At 43.3% G+C, this 17,978-nt stretch overlaps 2 protein-coding genes across 5 annotated transcripts in view; both read left to right on the forward strand.

The window, feature by feature from the left end:
* The window catches only part of LOC118424056, a 62,565-nt gene that overhangs the window by 28,428 nt on the left and 16,159 nt on the right, over positions 1 to 17,978 (forward strand). The gene's annotated exons all lie outside the window — the stretch shown is intronic.
* Positions 1,205 to 16,375, forward strand: LOC118424081 (twist-related protein). 4 transcript variants are annotated; one of them, XM_035832566.1, is made up of 4 exons: positions 1,205 to 1,708; positions 2,326 to 2,442; positions 3,699 to 3,836; positions 14,915 to 16,375. In XM_035832566.1, exons 1-3 carry the CDS (start codon positions 1,370 to 1,372, stop codon positions 3,831 to 3,833), a joined length of 591 nt encoding a protein of 196 aa, XP_035688459.1. In that variant the 5' UTR covers positions 1,205 to 1,369; the 3' UTR covers positions 3,834 to 3,836; positions 14,915 to 16,375. The 4 variants fall into 4 exon arrangements, with proteins under 4 accessions (XP_035688459.1, XP_035688458.1, XP_035688461.1 ...); XM_035832565.1 differs by having other exon boundaries at positions 3,699 to 3,782; XM_035832568.1 differs by having other exon boundaries at positions 1,206 to 1,693.

A 17,978-nucleotide genomic window follows, 5' to 3' on the forward strand; every position in this document is an offset into this window, starting at 1 on the left:
CTACTCTCCCTCGCCCAGTATTAGGTTCCCGCCTTCACCGCGTGATCGTCTGCAATCGGGATTACTTCTGGAGAGGTTTCTCTCACAAATGCTCCCTGGAGAATTTTGGCGGGAAATCGCCTCAGCGTTGGACGACACCAAACCCCATCCATCAGCGCTCCTGTCCTGGGAGAACATTTCTCGCATGTTTGCTTGTTTACGTTCTCACGTTGAAGGAATCCTGATATTGTGTCAAAAATCATTGATGACGACGATTCTTGGTCAATGTCAAGATCAAAGTTGTTTACATGGATGATACCCACACCTAGTGGCCTCAGCCCTGTAATCAAATGGATCGCAAAAAGACAATGAGCGTGTGCAGATGCATTTCCTATGCTAGTCGTACATAAACCACTTACGTATACAAACACTTGACAGCCTAAACTGTATTTTGTTTATGTTTTGGTTACCGTCCGTTGTCAAAAGTTTCTAATCTGACGTAAATATGTGGTCGGGGGTTGCAAAATGTAACCAAGGAGGTTAAAATTATTAACCTCCTTGATGTAACGAATTATATTCTTACGGTCTTCAAATAATATGATTCATACGGAATGCAAAGATCATGAAACAATCATATTGAAAAGTACCCGCTCATAATCACTCCCTACCGTATTTGGGATGATCTTGGCAAACATTTTCGAGACTTTGAGGTTTGAGGAGTAGAAGTTCATGTAATGTTTGGCCCTAGGCTTTGGTCACCTACCTATTACATTTTCCTTACGATTTTTCGCGATCGTGGATATTTGGTATGTGATATTAAAGCACTGAGAATGTGTAGTCCTTTCTAAACGATCTAATTGATATCTGTTCTCATTGATTGATGGCTTGTTTGCGATCGCCCCGATTTACACTTGGATCGTAGGTGTGATATCCACTCCGCTGTTCCTGCAAAGGCGCTCCCTCCCTCCTCAGCGACCCTGCGATTTTTTTCAGAAGTAGGCGGGACTCCTTTGACCAATCAAATGCCCGTTTCTCACAAGTGCGCTGAGTTCTGTTGGCATTTCTCCCACACTTTTGGTGACGGTCTGCCCGCCCATGTAGGCGGGTCCTACCGTGACCTTTAGACCAATCACAGCGCAGCTGGGAGTTGTTTGGTGCAGTTTGACTGACATGTTTGCATACAGCCCGCTAATTTAGGGGACCCCCGCTCACCTTCGAGTTTAGTGTACGCCTCGTGAGCACTTGAAGAACACTCGCACAAACCTCCACACGCGTGGAAGCTTTAGGCTGTGAAAGTGGTGTTCCTTCGACCAGTTTGCGCGACACCCCCTCCAACTTGGATTTTACAAGTCGTCTGTACTACAGGATATTGTTTGTATCGCTAACCGAGATGGCAGCCGACGTGGTGACCTACACGACGCTCGAGACCTTCTCGCACGAGGACCTCGTGAAGCCCGACCCCGACGCATCACCCTTGGCGGACCACAGCTCCTCAGGCCCCGAGGCTGAGGAGGACCCGTCCCGCTCCAAGAGGTACGAGCGCAAGCGGCGGTACTCCAAATCTAGCGCCTCTTCGGACGATGGGTCGACCGGCGGCGGGTCCGTCGGTGGCAAGTCCGGGAAAAATCGGAAGAAGACGTCGAAGGCAGAGAGTTTCGAGGACCTGCAGAACCAGAGGGTGCTTGCCAACGTGCGGGAGCGACAACGAACACAGGTGAATCAGAAAGACGTGAGCTCTCGCTTCCTTAATTTTCTTCTCACCTCTGGTCACTCGAATAACGGCACCCCCGGATTGTGGCAGACCCTTCAGATTCGACCTACTTCACTACAGTGAAACTTTTGAAAAATCATCCTTCACGACAGAGTTTTTTTCTATTCACAAACAAATTATAGGATGTTTCTACATCCTCCCAAATCCACGCACAAAACAGAAGAAGGGTGCTAATATTCGGGGTGTGCCAGTACTTCGGTTGAGAAGAGGATTCAGCACGTAGGTTCTACTTTACTTCGTCATCTAACTTTTAAGCTTGCTCCCTATATAATACGCAGTGATAGTATAGTGCATGCATGTGCATGAATATATGCTAGGAACATCAGAACGACCATATGGTGTAACCATTCCCCTTAGTGTTTTGATACCGCGTTCATCAATGTCACTACATGTTCTTAATTAGTATGAACCTTGTATTTCTCTCGTTGTCATCACTCCGGCAGTTGCAGTGTTCTGGTGTGATGTCATGTTCACTATGTCGAAGAGACAGTAATAGTTGATATCTTATGGTGTGTTGTGTGATAATTGAAAAGTGTGACCGTTCACTCACACATGATATGTCTCTCACCCAATAGTCTTTGAACGAAGCCTTCTCGTCTCTACGAAAGATCATCCCCACCCTGCCTTCGGACAAACTCTCCAAAATACAGACGCTGAAGCTGGCGGCTCGGTACATAGACTTCTTGTATCAGGTCAGTAACATCACTGTTTGCTTGAGTCTTAAAACATCGTTAAGTCTTCGCATAGTTGTGTAAATAGATGATTTTCTTGTCACTGTGATTACCATTATGTTGCTTGTTGTATCTCTTGAGTAAGATCATCCGTTCCTTGCACAACAGTTTATCAAGTCTTGTGGTTCTCAAATGTAAGATAAATTTGCACGTTGTACCTGTAGCAACAGCCTAGAGTTTGGCGATGTCAGTCGGTTGTTTTGCCAACTCCGTCCGCGTTGCGACTTACGGGAAATCCCTTCTGGGAGTTGGTCTATGGAACGGCGTTTCAGAAACAAGTGCCAAACGGCATGTTACAGTGTCTGTGATGTATGAGATGTAAAAGGAACGCTTTTGGCGAGGTAAAAGAGAGGTTAGAACAGTGATGGCTGTTCCAGGCGGGTGAGAGGAGGGGTAGTTTGAAGTTTTAGCGTAGCCCCAGGCTTGCACCACACTGTAGTCCGCACACCAGTCAGCTGGGGCCGGTGTCGGCGTGTTCACAGGGCCGGCTGATCTCACCGCGGGGTTGGGTTGTTCTGCGGCTTACCTCGCGTCATGGAGCGCCCGTGCCGGGTTCCCTACGCGAGTCTGACTCTCCCAGCCCCTGCCAATGTCAATGTTCCATCTGTTTTCCTGTCAGTCTTGAAGATTTTCAAGAGTCAAACGATAAGTCCGCTCTCTCACGAAGGTAAACGACGCGTTGACACAGGGTCCGTGTGTTGAAATGAACCACGCGCCTCACCGCGAAGCGACATGTGAGAAAGAAGGGATAGCTTCGAGCAGGGGACGTTTGCCTTTCACACCTTTCTGAGTGGATTTGTTTGCTTTCTGACACGTTTGGTGTCAATGTGTAATACTGGTGATCACACCTCAGAACCGCGGGAAGTCTAGATACTCTCGGAGAAAGATATCAGCGGAATAATATTCGATCCTTGTTCAACTTTGTTCTTGTTGTCGTCAACTTCGGGACTGTTGACTTTTCAACTTTTCTTTCTAATGACTCAAAAAAAGTTTATGAAATAGTTTTAGCGACCTGTAGGATTCTATGTCACCTCTAGTGTTCTTGAGACAAGAGAAGAATATTGATAGCATACATAAGTATGTTTGTCCGAAGATTTGTAGGTAACCCAATCCAACGTGACAACGTTTGACGCATGCGTATGTCATGTTTCTGTGGTTTTGAAGTCCTCAGGTTTCCATGACAACTCTGACGAAAATGTCGTCTGTTCCTGTCACAGGTCCTCAGATCGGACGACACCGACACCAAGATGGCGTCCTCCTGTTCGTACGTGGCGCACGAGAGACTGAGCTACGCCTTTTCGGTATGGAGAATGGAGGGTGCATGGAGTATGAACGGACATCATCAGTTGTAGCTGGTGAGGGTCTTACACAGATTCCATCTGGGGAAAGGCCAAAAATGATCTTGAATTGTGGCAGTCATAGCCCATCTTGAAAAAGCATTCGACCTATCCCTGTATCAAATTCATTTTTTTTTAATGCTGAAACATTGGCATTTTCTTCTGAAAGACAAAAAAAGCTACCTAAAAACGTCGGTCCTTTTTGGGATGATTCCCCTTTCATCTGCCACCATTAACACAAACTCATCCCTAATCCATAGATCTACCAGTCTACTAAACCACTACATCTAACGGTGCATGTTGTAGCCACAGTTTCATGGTCCCACCACTTATTTTGTTTTTGTTGGACCTGGAAACTGTTATGTTCTAGTTTTTTTTTTCGTTTTCCATTGTGTGAATGACGGGTGACTTTCTTGTGTGGATGGTATTTCTGATGATCTGAATGTGCATGCGTACGAGTTGCTATGGACGTATTTCATGCTTATGTTGATGTTGAAGAAGATATAGAGGCGATAGTGTGTTCCAAAGTGCATAGAGTTTATCAAAAGTGATAGGTCGGTAGCAAACATTCAAAACAGGAAACACGCACTTGTGATACAAAAGTCCGGGACCATATTGCTATGTGGTTTTGCCACGCCACGCTCATAAAATATCTTCAACAGCCGCCTCTGGGCACTGTTAAATTCACGTCAGTAAATGCCATATGACAGCTCGTTAGAAGAACTGAAATGCGCACTTCTTTGAATTTAAGATCAAAACCGTTTGTTCTGGGGTGCTCATGGCCAGTTGTCCAGCTCTTGATTTTTCTCTATTAACCAAATTTCGCAAATCTAGCCCTGGTGATTTTCAAGGAAAGTTGGGGTAAATAAAGTGACCTCTATTGCCACAGGCACGCGAGCCTCGCGAAACAAGACAATCACTTCAAAGAGCGCCGCCTGCTAACCTCCAACCCCTCCCCTGATGAAACACTTTCACTGCCGAACTGTAGGCACCCCTTTTACTTTCTAGTGCTGCCCCCTCGCGGCGGGACACCTAACGTTGGCAGTGATCTGACCTTCACGGTCCAGAGATGTCGGTGTGGCTTGCGTGAAGTTTAATATCCTTCCGCCCTTACAAAGTTAGGGTTTCACATTTAAACTATCCTGCATCTGTTTTGGTCTTCGGACTCTTGTAGGTTAAAACAGACGACTGTAGCTGCTGGCAGGGATGTTGCGATTAGACTAACACGAAATATATGTCTGGTTTTATGCTGTATATGTGTATTTCGTTGTGGTATTGCTTCATAAAAAGGCAGAATTACTCTCGGGCGGGTAGCCAAAGCGGATCCTTGTAGTTTGGCAATCATGAAGTAGCAACTTCGTTTTTGGTGTTGGCTCGTCTCTAGAGAGTTCCCGTTAAGTCACAACTTCCTGCAAACTTGGTCACACAATCCCCCCATCATTTCTCTCGCTCTCGTTTCACGTTTGAATTTATATGATGTGGGCAACAGTCCAAGTTAAACACGTTAAAAACATCCCCTTATATCTGGAGTTTTCGCAGAACACCGCTGTTCGGGTTCTCGGTCTTTCAACAACATGACTCCGGAGGCTCGCTTGGTGGCCAGTACACCCGACCTCGCACTCTTGCCTAGCCAGGAAACTTTCTATACAGCTCTTGGCTTTTCATCTCCGTTGGAAAGATCGTTGATGAGGCACGTAGCCAGGCAGTCCGCCCTCCCACAGGTCTTCTAGTCATTTGTCCGCCTGTGGGCAAATCTAGTCGGCGGGCTTTGGCCGGTAATCCGCGGGGAACTGCCTCGACTTAAGACTCTTTGATCACTCATTCTGGGAAATGCCTCCGCATTTTGCAAAAGTTCTACGATTGGGGAAGGGTACGCGTATCTCAAATTGTTCTGTTGTGTCACCCTAAATAATTGTGAAATTGAGAAACATTGGCTCTTCTTCGGCTCGTCGACTATGAATGAAATAATGACCATTTTTGTAAATTTTTGCCTAACCGAGCTAGAGTACTCTAAGTACAGTTCTCCGCAAAGACCGAACATTTATAATGGTATCACAGATCTCGTCCAACACAGAAGTTCGGCATCTTCTCGCTTCTTGGCAATGGTGAAGATGTCGCCAATGTTTATGTCGTGTTATCTAAACTTGTGAGATTTAACACAAGTGAAAGTATCGTTCGTCTCACATGGGGACGGAAATCACTCAGACAAGAGCGACTGTCTCTGAAGAAAAGGGACTTCCCCTAACCTCCTTGCTCTTCCATTCTCCCATCAGAGGTTTTTGCCCCCTTCCGCACGAGCCAACTCCGCATGATCCCCCTTATCGCGACCGTGTGAAACTTCTCCCGAGTGTCGAAATTGCCCCTCATAAATATGTCCTATAGTGAGAACTGCCTCTGTACCGCTCCCGGTCACAAAACTTCTGTTCCGGATAGCGCTTTACTTCAAAAGTTTCGAATATTCCATCTATTGTTTTTGAACAGACAGGTTAGGGCAATTGTGTTAATTCCTCTGTCTGTAAGAGACAAAAAGTTCTTGCTTGTTATCAACTCTGTGAAACCGCTTGAGGCGCCGAATCCGAGACTTTCATGTTGAACCTGTGTGACGGTAGAAAATGTAAACTATGTTGTATGTTGTATCCTTGGTTATATGTACCACAATACCGTATCATACGTCTCTCGAGTTCGTTTCGTGACTTTTGGGAAGTGGTTGCTCTACTTCCCTTACATCTGAACTCCCTCGACTATATTTTTCCTGGCTGATATACTCATCGTAGTGCATAGTTTATCGAGCTACGCCCATGATTTACATGTGCCCAACGCTCCACAATTACGTGCTTACAACATGTAAGAAACTAGGAACATGTTTGAGGTGTGTATGATACCAGGCCGTTTTTTCTTTATCGCTAACAAGCTCGTGCTCTGTTCTGTGTACGCATGACCGACAGTTGTAATTTTCGATATTCAAGCCGAGAGTTTCCTTACATCCAATTTTTCGCGCCAGTTCCCCTGGTATAGTTTCTGTGGGTTTGGTGTGATCTCTCTTCACGTGCTCGCCATGAACATGGTGTCATCACCACTCAATATTCCCCCTGGGGTACCTTATTCCCCGCTGGTCTCCCCGAGGGGCTTTACCCCAATCCCTGCTGGGGCTTTCCCCAAGCCAAACAGTCGGCGGCTCAAAGGAGCGCGATGAAAAGTCACATTTTCCCGGCTACGTTTGACCCACCTTGCGAAATTATGTCGTTAATTTTCCAACGGCAAAATCAGGGTGAATAATTAGTTGACCTTATCGGCTTCAATCAAGAAGAGTCAAACCTTCTCAAATTTTCTCGGATAGGAACGAAACAAAAAGAAATACTTAAAGACCCACCCCGTACTATAAAACCACCCAATAAATTCGGCTAACGTAAACTACTAGAGCCCAGTCTTCTGTTGACTGTGGTGGAGTTCACATCGGGGAAGGCTGGCTGAGACCGCTGACCAACACAAATTTATTTTCAATTCAATTTTGATATTAGGATACTACATAAGGTATTGAAGTATGATTATACATAAAGCTTCACCTAACCCAGAAAATAAAGCAATGAAAATGCTGGCTTGTCTTACTTTTAGACATAAATGACAGTTACATGTACAGTCTACATAGCCCCTGTTGGTACATTTACAAATAGACACCACATTATTATCCATTTTAGACACATAAATATCAGAGCAAATTCAGTTATAAGGAAGATTTTCAAGTTGCAATTATGTGCTGTAGATACAAAAAGACACTTTGATACAAAGTTGGCAAAGCAGAGTTGAAAGTTTCAATTTGAACACAAGGTTGGTTTCCCATTATTTCAAAGTCGCTGTTTTTAGGACCTCGATTATGTAACTTTGTTACAACTAATAATAGTATCTGAATCATTCTGCAGGGTTTGATAGTGTTTCCTTGAAAACCAGTAGAGAAAAATATTTGAATTTTTGACCAGTATTTTATGCTAATCTGTCCCTGCCTTTGTTTCCAGCGTGTAGACAGTCTGGGATGTTTATTAGTTTATGTATTTATAGGGGTCAATTCACCACTCTAGCTGCTGGGATGGTCACAGTAGGGAGTACTTCCTTAGTGCTTTGCCCAGGGCACACCTACATGGTCTTTAAGGCTTCGAAAAATCTATTTTTCCTCAAATGCCCCAAAACACTAGTATCTACTGTCTATTATGGTGAGAAAAATTTGCCAGGAAAGTTTTGCTGCTAGTCCTCCGGAGGGGAAACATGAACCTTAGCATGGACTGACTCCTATGGCCAATTTCCCGATTTTTTACCGAATTCTACGATCCCCATACCCACGTAAGAAGGCCTGGTGGAGGCTACCGAAACACAACTGCGTGTCAGAAGATATCACTTCTTCGACAAGATCAAAGAACATCATTACTACCGGTCGCGCCCTTTCGGCCCAGCGCCATTTATTCCTCATTTCCGTCCAGTCACTGGAAAAAATGGGTTCAAATGCAGTCAAATCCGGGCCGTTATCTTTCCGTATCCTTGAAGGATACGATCGTTTACGGACAGATGCGAGCGGAATCTGTTACGGATCCGAAATTTCGGATTTTCTCGAATCCGGACTAATTAAACACGGAAAAATACGAAATCCGTATTTTTGGCAAATACGGTAGTGGATCCCATTGGTATTTTTTCGTATCCTTACCGCGGAGAACACGTCGAAACGTCGGTATTTTTCCGTATACTAACCAAATCCCAAACGTATTTGCTACGTATACGTAGATACGAAATTCGGACTTTCTCGGATTCTAACCAAATCCGAAAGCTGTATCCGCCCGTATTTTGGATACGTTTATGCAGATACGAAATGCGGATTTTCCCGGATCCTAACCAAATCCGAAAGCTGTATCCCCCGTATTTTGTCTAAGTTTAGATAGTACGAGGGTGAGTCAGAAAGTAATGCAAGTGGTTTCATCACAGACTCGTTCTTTGATCGAATGAGTTGAAATTTGGCACAAAGGTGAAGACATACCTCCTCTTGAGATTGAGATATCTAAATTTGTTGCTCAATATTTTATGAGTGACTGAGCCCCTTTCAAGGGGACCACACCCTTGGTATCCCGTCAGAAGAAAAGTTAGGTCCAACTAACGTACAATTAAGGATTTCCCTATACCAATTTTTGCTATTGTAGGAGACTAAGCCTGCACATGCAATAAGCTGCATTTCTCTATAAGCCACATGCTTAATTTCAACTCTGAAATCCGAGCAATTTTTCTTTTTTCGTTGCTGGTGTAGAATGAGGTATACGCGGTCTTCAGGGTCATGAGATCTGCGGTGTTATAATTAAAACTTTATGTAGCCTTCTTTTCAATGAACAAAGAGAAATGAAACTTAGCACACTTTTTGGCCTTTAAACAGTTTATAATTGTGTAAAGTTTCGTTTCTTTTGGTTAATGGAAAAGTAGCCTTTTAACCAACAACTCACGAATTCACGTATAAATCCAACAGCTCTATTACACAACTTACTGCATCCTAGCAGCTGTAAATAAAGAACCATTACGAGTTTAGAGATGAAAATTGGCACGCAACCTATAGAGACATTTGTTATCATACATGTATATTTTCAACCTCCTACAGTGATTTTAAATGGGTCAGATTTAGAGGAATTGATAGTCTGACAAGCTACCAAGGGTGTGTTTGTCTTGAAATCAACTCAGTTGCTCATGAAATTATAAAGACCAAATTTAAAACATTCAATCTCAAGAGGACATATATCTCTACCTTTGTGCTCAATTTCAACTAAATTGATTAAAAAACGAGTCTGTTATGAAACCACTTGCATTACTTTCTGACTCACCCTCGTACATACCTACGGAACAATTCAGATTTCGGATTTTCTTGAATGGGATCCAAGAAAAGTATACGTAGCAAATAAGTGGGAATACAGGTTTCGCATTTGGTTGGATCGGAAATATCCATATACTCTTATATCCAGGGATATAATTTTGCGGCCTTTTATTCAAAACTTGTAGTTAACGTCGATGGCATTGGGATCAATCGCAGTGACTGTGCAATTTCAAAATGATTCACGATTCTGTGCTGTGTCCAACCAATTGGTCCAACTCAGACTCCATTGTCCAGCGACACTCCGGGGCCGGGACCAGGGGTAGTTATTAAAAAGAGCACACGGTTCCAACAGGCTACGGAAGGAGGAATAATCCGCTGAGATTTGCGCAGTACGATCCATATGACTTGTGTTGGATAGGTCGCAAAGTTTGTTCACCTTGCAATCTCGGCTCAAAGTGAATTTACCATTCCGTGACCTTGCACAAATCTCCAACATAATCCGCCTCATCAACTTTGTACAGAATCCAGGCATCCTAGCGCATATAGCTTGGCGTTCTTTGGGTCGGCGGGGTCCCAGCTGGAAAGCAAAGTCCCGACCAGAACTTCAGAGGTAAAAACAGGTCCAAACTTTCTCCATTTCTTCTCCTCTCGCAACAGAGGCCCGGAAAATGCTTGCTTCGTCTCGCATAACGGTACATTTGAAATCCCCAGACTTGCCTGTCATTGGGTACTCCCTGTCACATGACTCTCATCTGGCCCGAACGGAGACCTGCCCCCCGTTGGTGCTGATTGCTTGTTTACCAATTAACACCGAATAAATTTACATTTAAAAAGCACAGTGGCTGTGACACGCATTTGACCCGGACAAAACACATGAAACAAGCAACAAGTTACTATTATTTTACCAGATCGACGCTGAATGGCCGGGAGAAGTGTATTAAACCGTTCGATAGGCGCAGGCAGAATTTCTGTTAGGACGCCTTTCTAAAGATTCTACTTGTCACTTGTAGCTTTAATACAATTAAACACTCGAATCCTGTGTATTTTGTTATATTTCATTTAGCCATTTATAGCCTTTCTACAGCGTACGGATGGGTACGGATCCCGGCAGATACCAAGGTATCCGTCAAATCTCTCAAATGTGGATGCGGAAGATTCCGAACAAATACGAACGAATCCCAGATTCTAAAGGATACGCCAAAGTACCAAACAGATGCGACACTGTATCTGCTGGAATTATAACACACAAGGAATACGCTGTCGTATATACATGGATCCCTGGCTGTCAACGAACATGGAAATGCTCTTTTTGGGTCAGGAGAGCAAATTAATAGTTTTCAACGAACAAGGTGTATGTCTGATGTCGAGGAACCGTTCCGCATGCAATAAAGTTGGTTTCGAGGAAATCGGACATTGTTTCGCGAAACCTGAATTTTTTGTGAAAAATGCTCTTTTTGGCTCAGCAGAGGAAATTACCATTTTTCGACAAAAAATGTGTATGTCTGGTGTCAAGGAACCATTCCGCATGCAATAAAGTTGGTTTCGAGGAAATCGGACATTGTTTCGCGAAACCTGATTTTTTTGTGAAAAATGCTCTTTTTGGCTCAGCAGAGGAAATTACCATTTTTCGACAAAAAATGTGTATGTCTGATGTCGAGGAACCATTCCGCATGCAATAAAGTTGGTTTCGAGGAAATCGGACATTGTTTCGCGAAACCTGAATTTTTTGTGAAAAATGCTCTTTTTGGCTCAGCAGAGGAAATTACCATTTTTCGACAAAAAATGTGTATGTCTGATGTCGAGGAACCATTCCGCATGCAATAAAGTTGGTTTCGAGGAAATCGGACATTGTTTCGCGAACCCTGTATTTTTTGTGAAAAATGCTCTTTTTGGCTCAGGAGAGCAAATTACCATTTTTGGGCAAAACATGTGTATGTCTGATGTTGAGGAATCGTTCTGCATGCAATGAAGTGGGTTCCGACAAAATCGGACATCGTTTCACAAAACCTGCATTTTTTGTGAAAAATGCTCTTTTTGGCTCAGGAGAGCAAATTACCATTTTTCGACAAACAAGGTATATGCCTGATGTAGAGGAACCATTCCGCATCCAATAAAGTTGGTTCCGAGGAAATCGGACATTGTTTCGCGAAACCTGAATTTTTTGTGAAAAATGCTCTTTTTGGCTCGGGGGAGCAAATTACCATTTGTCGACAAACAAGGTGTATGTCTGATGTCGAGGAATTTTTCCGCATGCAATAAAGTTGGTTCCGAGGAAATCGGACATTGTTTCGCGAAACCTGTATTTTTTGTGAAAAATGCTCTTTTTGGCTCAGCAGAGGAAATTACCATTTGTCGACAAAAAATGTGTATGTCTGATGTCGAGGAACCATTCCGCATGCAATAAAGTTGGTTTCGAGGAAATCGGACATTGTTTCGCGAAACCTGAATTTTTTGTGAAAAATGCTCTTTTTGGCTCAGCAGAGGAAATTACCATTTTTCGACAAAAAATGTGTATGTCTGATGTCGAGGAACCATTCCGCATGCAATAAAGTTGGTTTCGAGGAAATCGGACATTGTTTCGCGAACCCTGTATTTTTTGTGAAAAATGCTCTTTTTGGCTCAGGAGAGCAAATTACCATTTTTCGGCAAAAAATGTGTATGTCTGGTGTCGAGGAATCGTTCCGCATGCAATAAAGTTGGTACGGAGAAAATCATACATCGTTTCGCGAAACCTGTACTTTTTGTGAAAAATGCTCTTTTTGGCTCAGCAGAGCAAATTACCATTTTTCGACAAAAAATGTGTATGTCTGATGTTGAGGAATCGTTCCGCATGCAATGAAGTGGGTTCCGACAAAATCGGACATCGTTTCACAAAACCTGCATTTTTTGTGAAAAATGCTCTTTTTGGCTCAGGAGAGCAAATTACCATTTTTCGACAAACAAGGTATATGCCTGATGTAGAGGAACCATTCCGCATCCAATAAAGTTGGTTCCGAGGAAATCGGACATTGTTTCGCGAAACCTGAATTTTTTGTGAAAAATGCTCTTTTTGGCTCGGGGGAGCAAATTACCATTTGTCGACAAACAAGGTGTATGTCTGATGTCGAGGAATTTTTCCGCATGCAATAAAGTTGGTTCCGAGGAAATCGGACATTGTTTCGCGAAACCTGTATTTTTTGTGAAAAATGCTCTTTTTGGCTCAAGAGAGCAAATTACTATTTTTCGACAAACAATGTGTATGTCTGATCGGAAATCGGACTTCTTTTCGCGAAACCTGTACTTTTTGTGAAAAATGAGAGGTGGGGGTAACAAATCCATAGAAAATACGAAATGGTATTTCCTAGGATCCGTCTGCCGTGAGGTGGGGCAACGAATCCATAGAAAATACGGAAAGGGTATTTCCTATGATCCGTCTGCTGTGAGTTGGGCAACGAATCCATAGAAAATACGGAAAAGGATTTGCTAGGATCCATCTGCCGTGAGGTGGGGCAACGTATTCGTAGAAAATACGGGAAAAGGATTTGCTAGGATCCATAGATTGACCCTGGACATTTCTGTCGCGAAGTGGGCCATCTGAACCATAGAAAATGCAGAAAAGAGATTCGTTAGGATCTGCAGATTATCCTTGATGCCTTTTTGCCGTGAAATGGGCCAGCGGATCCATAGAAAGACGGAATAGGGATCTTCTAGTATTTGTGTATTTTCAGAACGTACTTTTATCGAAGAGTGGGCCCGCCGATGGGTAAAATGTTTTTATGACGCAAAAGGAAACTCAAGACCAGATTGAACATTGCAGATTTCCAAATTGAAGGATTCGAGCAAATGACATTTTCGTATTTGTTAACAGTAAGGGATCCAACTGTATACGACATAGTATCTCTTCGTATTTTTCATCCTAGCGGATACAGTATCGTATCTGTTCAGTGTTTTGTCGTATCCTATTAGAATCTGTGATTCGTTCGTATTTGTTTGGATTCTTCCGCATCCGCACCTAACGAATACCGCGGTATATGCCCGCATCCGTATCCATTTTGTCCAGTGAGTGTTCTAACCCTTATCCACCGACTCGTCCTGATGCCCTCATATTGCTGCAGGCGAGACGCGTTGATTTTCCTTAATTCGAGTTTAAATAGCTCCGCGCGACAGGGGGAGGCAGTAAAAACTCCACATCAAACGAGAGCGCCCCCCTCCCCAACCGGAACCGCAGCGGGGGCCACGACTTCCAGACGCGCTGCCCAAAAATCTTATATCACATTTTATCTAAGCACAACAATTATTGCACAGCAGTTGGACATTCTTGTAAAGGTTGCCTTTAAAAGTCAACCGACAACTGCATTACAAGATAAACATGTTAGTCTCAAATGTCAATAAGAACAAAACCTAAGCCATGAGCCCCCCTTCTCTTTCAAGGAGTTGTAAATGGTATCGACTTCATAACCTAGTAAGTCTAATCTAACGGAATCCCTTGAAAAAAAAAGTAAAGGCCACTAGTCCTGAAATCCAATTAGTATGTCACATTGGGAGGGCTGGACTTGGATACACAAAAAAAGGGGGGAGCCCGGTTCTTTGGGACAGCAGAAAAGTCTGATGAGCACAAAGGTTTTTTTTTTCTAACTGACAAATAAACACAATCATATCACGGTCTCGTTGACCTTAACAACAGTATAGAATTAGAAACTCATATTTCTTGGTACGTTTATGCAAATGAGAAGTTGGTAATTCTTCATTACATTTATGAATAATTTATCAAATATAAATGTACTTTGGTCTAAATGCAGTTTGTTTTTTTAAAGAAATCCGTTAAAAGTAGACCAATATGCAGACAGGAAGAACGTGCTTTTAGCAGGATTATACTGTTGTGTGGCACTCCCAAGTCTCGCGAGAGATGTAGGTCTTACCGGCACCTAATTGTAAAATACTTCCGATATCCCTGTATTGGGAGATCTAGTGATAACGACAGCACCATGACGTAAACGTCCCAATAATGGTTTAAAGCGATCAGGAGATTTTGTTGTGTTTGCGTGGTGAGCTCATGTGTGTTAGTGTGTACTAGCAACATAGAACTATTGAGAGTCTTTGTAGAACTGTTCTACAGCAACAACTGAATTGTCCTTCAGTGTTCAAGTAACTCTCAAATCCTTTGACTAATTGAAGTTGTTCGCTTTGTGTTGTTTTGAAGTACAATTAGCAGTCTAATGCTCGGATTAGTGGAGTTAGTGGTCTAATTTGTAATCTTACCAGCGTCCGCCATTTTGTTTTACAGGTCTCCAGGCAAGAGCTGTACTTCGGGCTAGGAGCGCCGTCTAGCGGACCCAGCCACTTCTGAGAACTGCAGGGTTCCGGCTTCCAGACTCCGCCAGCCCGTCATTGTGCCAAAGGACTCCTAGAGTGCTATGGAGACAGCAAAATTCTACAACAGACTCGAAAATCCGTCCACGATTTTCCCGCCGAAATGCAGTGTCGTCTTTCCACCCAAAGCCCTGTTGTGCTCGGCCGAATTGTGACACTATGTCGTGAAGTCTGCTGACCAACAAGGGACTTTGACGACAAACACGAACATTTTTCTGTGCAGACAATGGCGGATTTTGTCGTCCCAAACGAAGGAGACGGAAGACATGTTGGCAAATATCGAAGTGTTGTTTTAGGCAGAAAGGACGTCCCGGGCACACAAGGGGGTGGGCTGAGCCGAGGTATTAGCACACAGAGAAATGTTTTATATCACGCAAGGACAATGTTTTACCACACGGACAGTTTTGTTTTGCGACACCCTGTCCCCTTTCTCGCCTTGGTTCGGAATCCGATCCCTCCCCACTAAGAAAACTTTCCCACGCAAACAAGCCGACGTCAAATACTTCACAGAATTTGCAGACTTGTCCCGAAATTTGCACTCTCAACCCTTTCTATACATCCTACAGAAGTCATATTTATAAAGCGAGTTCGAACTATTTGTTCGTCGTGTTCAGTGGTTGATTTTCACACAGTTTTACATGTGCTCATCATTTTTCCTACTTGTTCGGACAGAAGTCACGTTAAACTTGTAAATGACAATATTGGAAGTATAAACTACATTGTGAGCCTTGAGGGCACCCAACACCGGTCTGTTGTTAGACAGTGGTTCGTGCGGGCGCACCGGTTTGTGGACATGGGGGCTCCGTACCAGACCACTGTCTCCAACGAGCTTTCTCAGTTATTCTTTCTCGTTTGTCTGAGAAAGAAAACAGAACCTTGCTAATAGAGAGTGTGAAAGTTTGGGTTGGGGATTTATTCGTCCTTCGACCTCTCACTCCCCCATGCTAACAAACGATAACGTGTTTATTCTCTTCCTACCCACGCAAATTGTCAAAGATGTTGAAAATGCTTTGGAGAAAATTTTGAAGAAAATTTGTCCCTTCTGCGAAAGTCAACCACAGACCACTATTTCTACCACAATTTCTGACTTATAATCTGCAAAAGAATTTTTCCACTCATTGCTCGTGTATTTTCTGCATCCCCAAAAAGTTGCTTTACAACGTGTCTCCTTATATATGAATTGTTCGAATGTCAGTCCTTTCTGTCTAGGCAACTTGATAGTTCCAAATACCAAAGAAGTCGACATGGCTATTGTTCTGTCGCATTTTGTACATTGTATTCCTATGATAGAGTTATCTTTGTATTGTTATCTGTGGAGATTATTGTGTATTTTATATTTTTGGTCGTTGAATATATATTTCGAATTTTATCTAAATCTCTTCTTGTCAGCTTGTTCCTTCATGTGTTGTCTGTTGAGCTTATTTGAGATAAGTGTATAAATGAGAGCAATCACACATCCCATATTTACAATCGCCCCCCTCCCCACCTTAGCTATGAGTTACTATATGTCATATATAGCACATGGAAACGTAAGATATGATGAAATTAATTGTTCCGCATCACTCTTTTACAAAGGTCTTGTCTTCCTTGCTGTTAATCAGCATAAGCGATATCAACCATTTCCTTTTTGGTAATGTGCCGAATCTACTCTTGAGAACCTTGCGCTACCTTTAGCTTTATGTTTCTTTGTCGTGTGGACGAAATCACGAATCTCATGGACTGGAAATTTGCCATAACGTGCAAGCTGGAAGTCTGTCACGTCTAAGGGCTGACAAAGGAAGGGACTGAAGGTATCTGAAAACATCAGAGGAATGACTTTTATGTCACTGAAACAAAACTTGTGTAGTGTATTGCTGAAATGTGTATTTGTCGTTTTTAATGTTGCACCCGATTATCTCCATTCGATTGAAAGAAAAACACCGTTTGGCTTCATGCCTCAAACCATATCAAGCCCGACTGGAGAGAAATTGCACGAGACCAAATCACCAATTGTCAGCCACTCTGAAGCACCAGGGTTTCTTTGGTTAGCTCCTCGGACTCGACCCAGTAGAATTCTCGGAATGTCTAAGATTCGAGCCTGCCGTCTTCATCAAGATAATGCCTCTGAGGTACAGTTTGCTTTTGGCGTGGTTCTTCTAATTTTTGGGTCCGATTTTGCACCATTATTTCCACATTCACTGATTTAGAACCTATAAAGGTGACCCTTATAGCGTCATTTGTATCCATCAAGGAATGAATGCCATCATTTTAGGCACTACACTTAGCACTACAGGCTCGTGTTTTCTCTCAGCACGACCGGCTGGAAATCAAACCGACAAGACTTCATTTAGTAATTTGTCAGGACGGTAACCTTTGCCGCGCAGACGGTCGGAGTGGATGGCGTTGAGACTCCTCGGGATTCTGACACTTGCCGAGCGGAATGTTTCTAACACGCGCGGAGTCCTCTGGGAGGTGGCCGGTCAAGTTCAGATTATTAAATGCCTCCTACGCTTCCTACTGAGGCGTTTCAGGTGGATTGAGAACTGTACTTACCCATCCGTTCAGTCATTCATGGATCGTTTGTTATTTCACGAATCCACATCTCGTCGTCATTCACGATCCCGACAAGCCTTGCGCGGAGATACGTTTCCATGGCGACGGCACGAGGCCCCCATCTCTGTCAACAAAGAAAATGTCTCGGTAGGAGAGAATGGTTATTGTTACGATTTCATAGTTGTCAGTTGTAAGAAAATCGCTTGTTGCTTTATTTACAGTCAGCCTGGCCAAACATTCCATTTTGGTGTTTGGTTACATCACTTTCACATTCTTACGATGTCTTTCTTCTGTCTTGTGCCCAACGGTTTGATACGTTTCAGAACTTTTGTAACCTAAAGCAAATGAAAGATAACAAGCAGACCTGTTTTATTGTTGAAGTACCGGGCAGGGTAAGTGTAGCTGTCGGCACCACATCACACTTCGCCGGTATGAAATCTCCCAGC

This window comes from Branchiostoma floridae, chromosome 10 (genome assembly GCF_000003815.2).
Source record: "Branchiostoma floridae strain S238N-H82 chromosome 10, Bfl_VNyyK, whole genome shotgun sequence".
In the NCBI taxonomy this organism is placed as follows: domain Eukaryota; kingdom Metazoa; phylum Chordata; class Leptocardii; order Amphioxiformes; family Branchiostomatidae; genus Branchiostoma; species Branchiostoma floridae.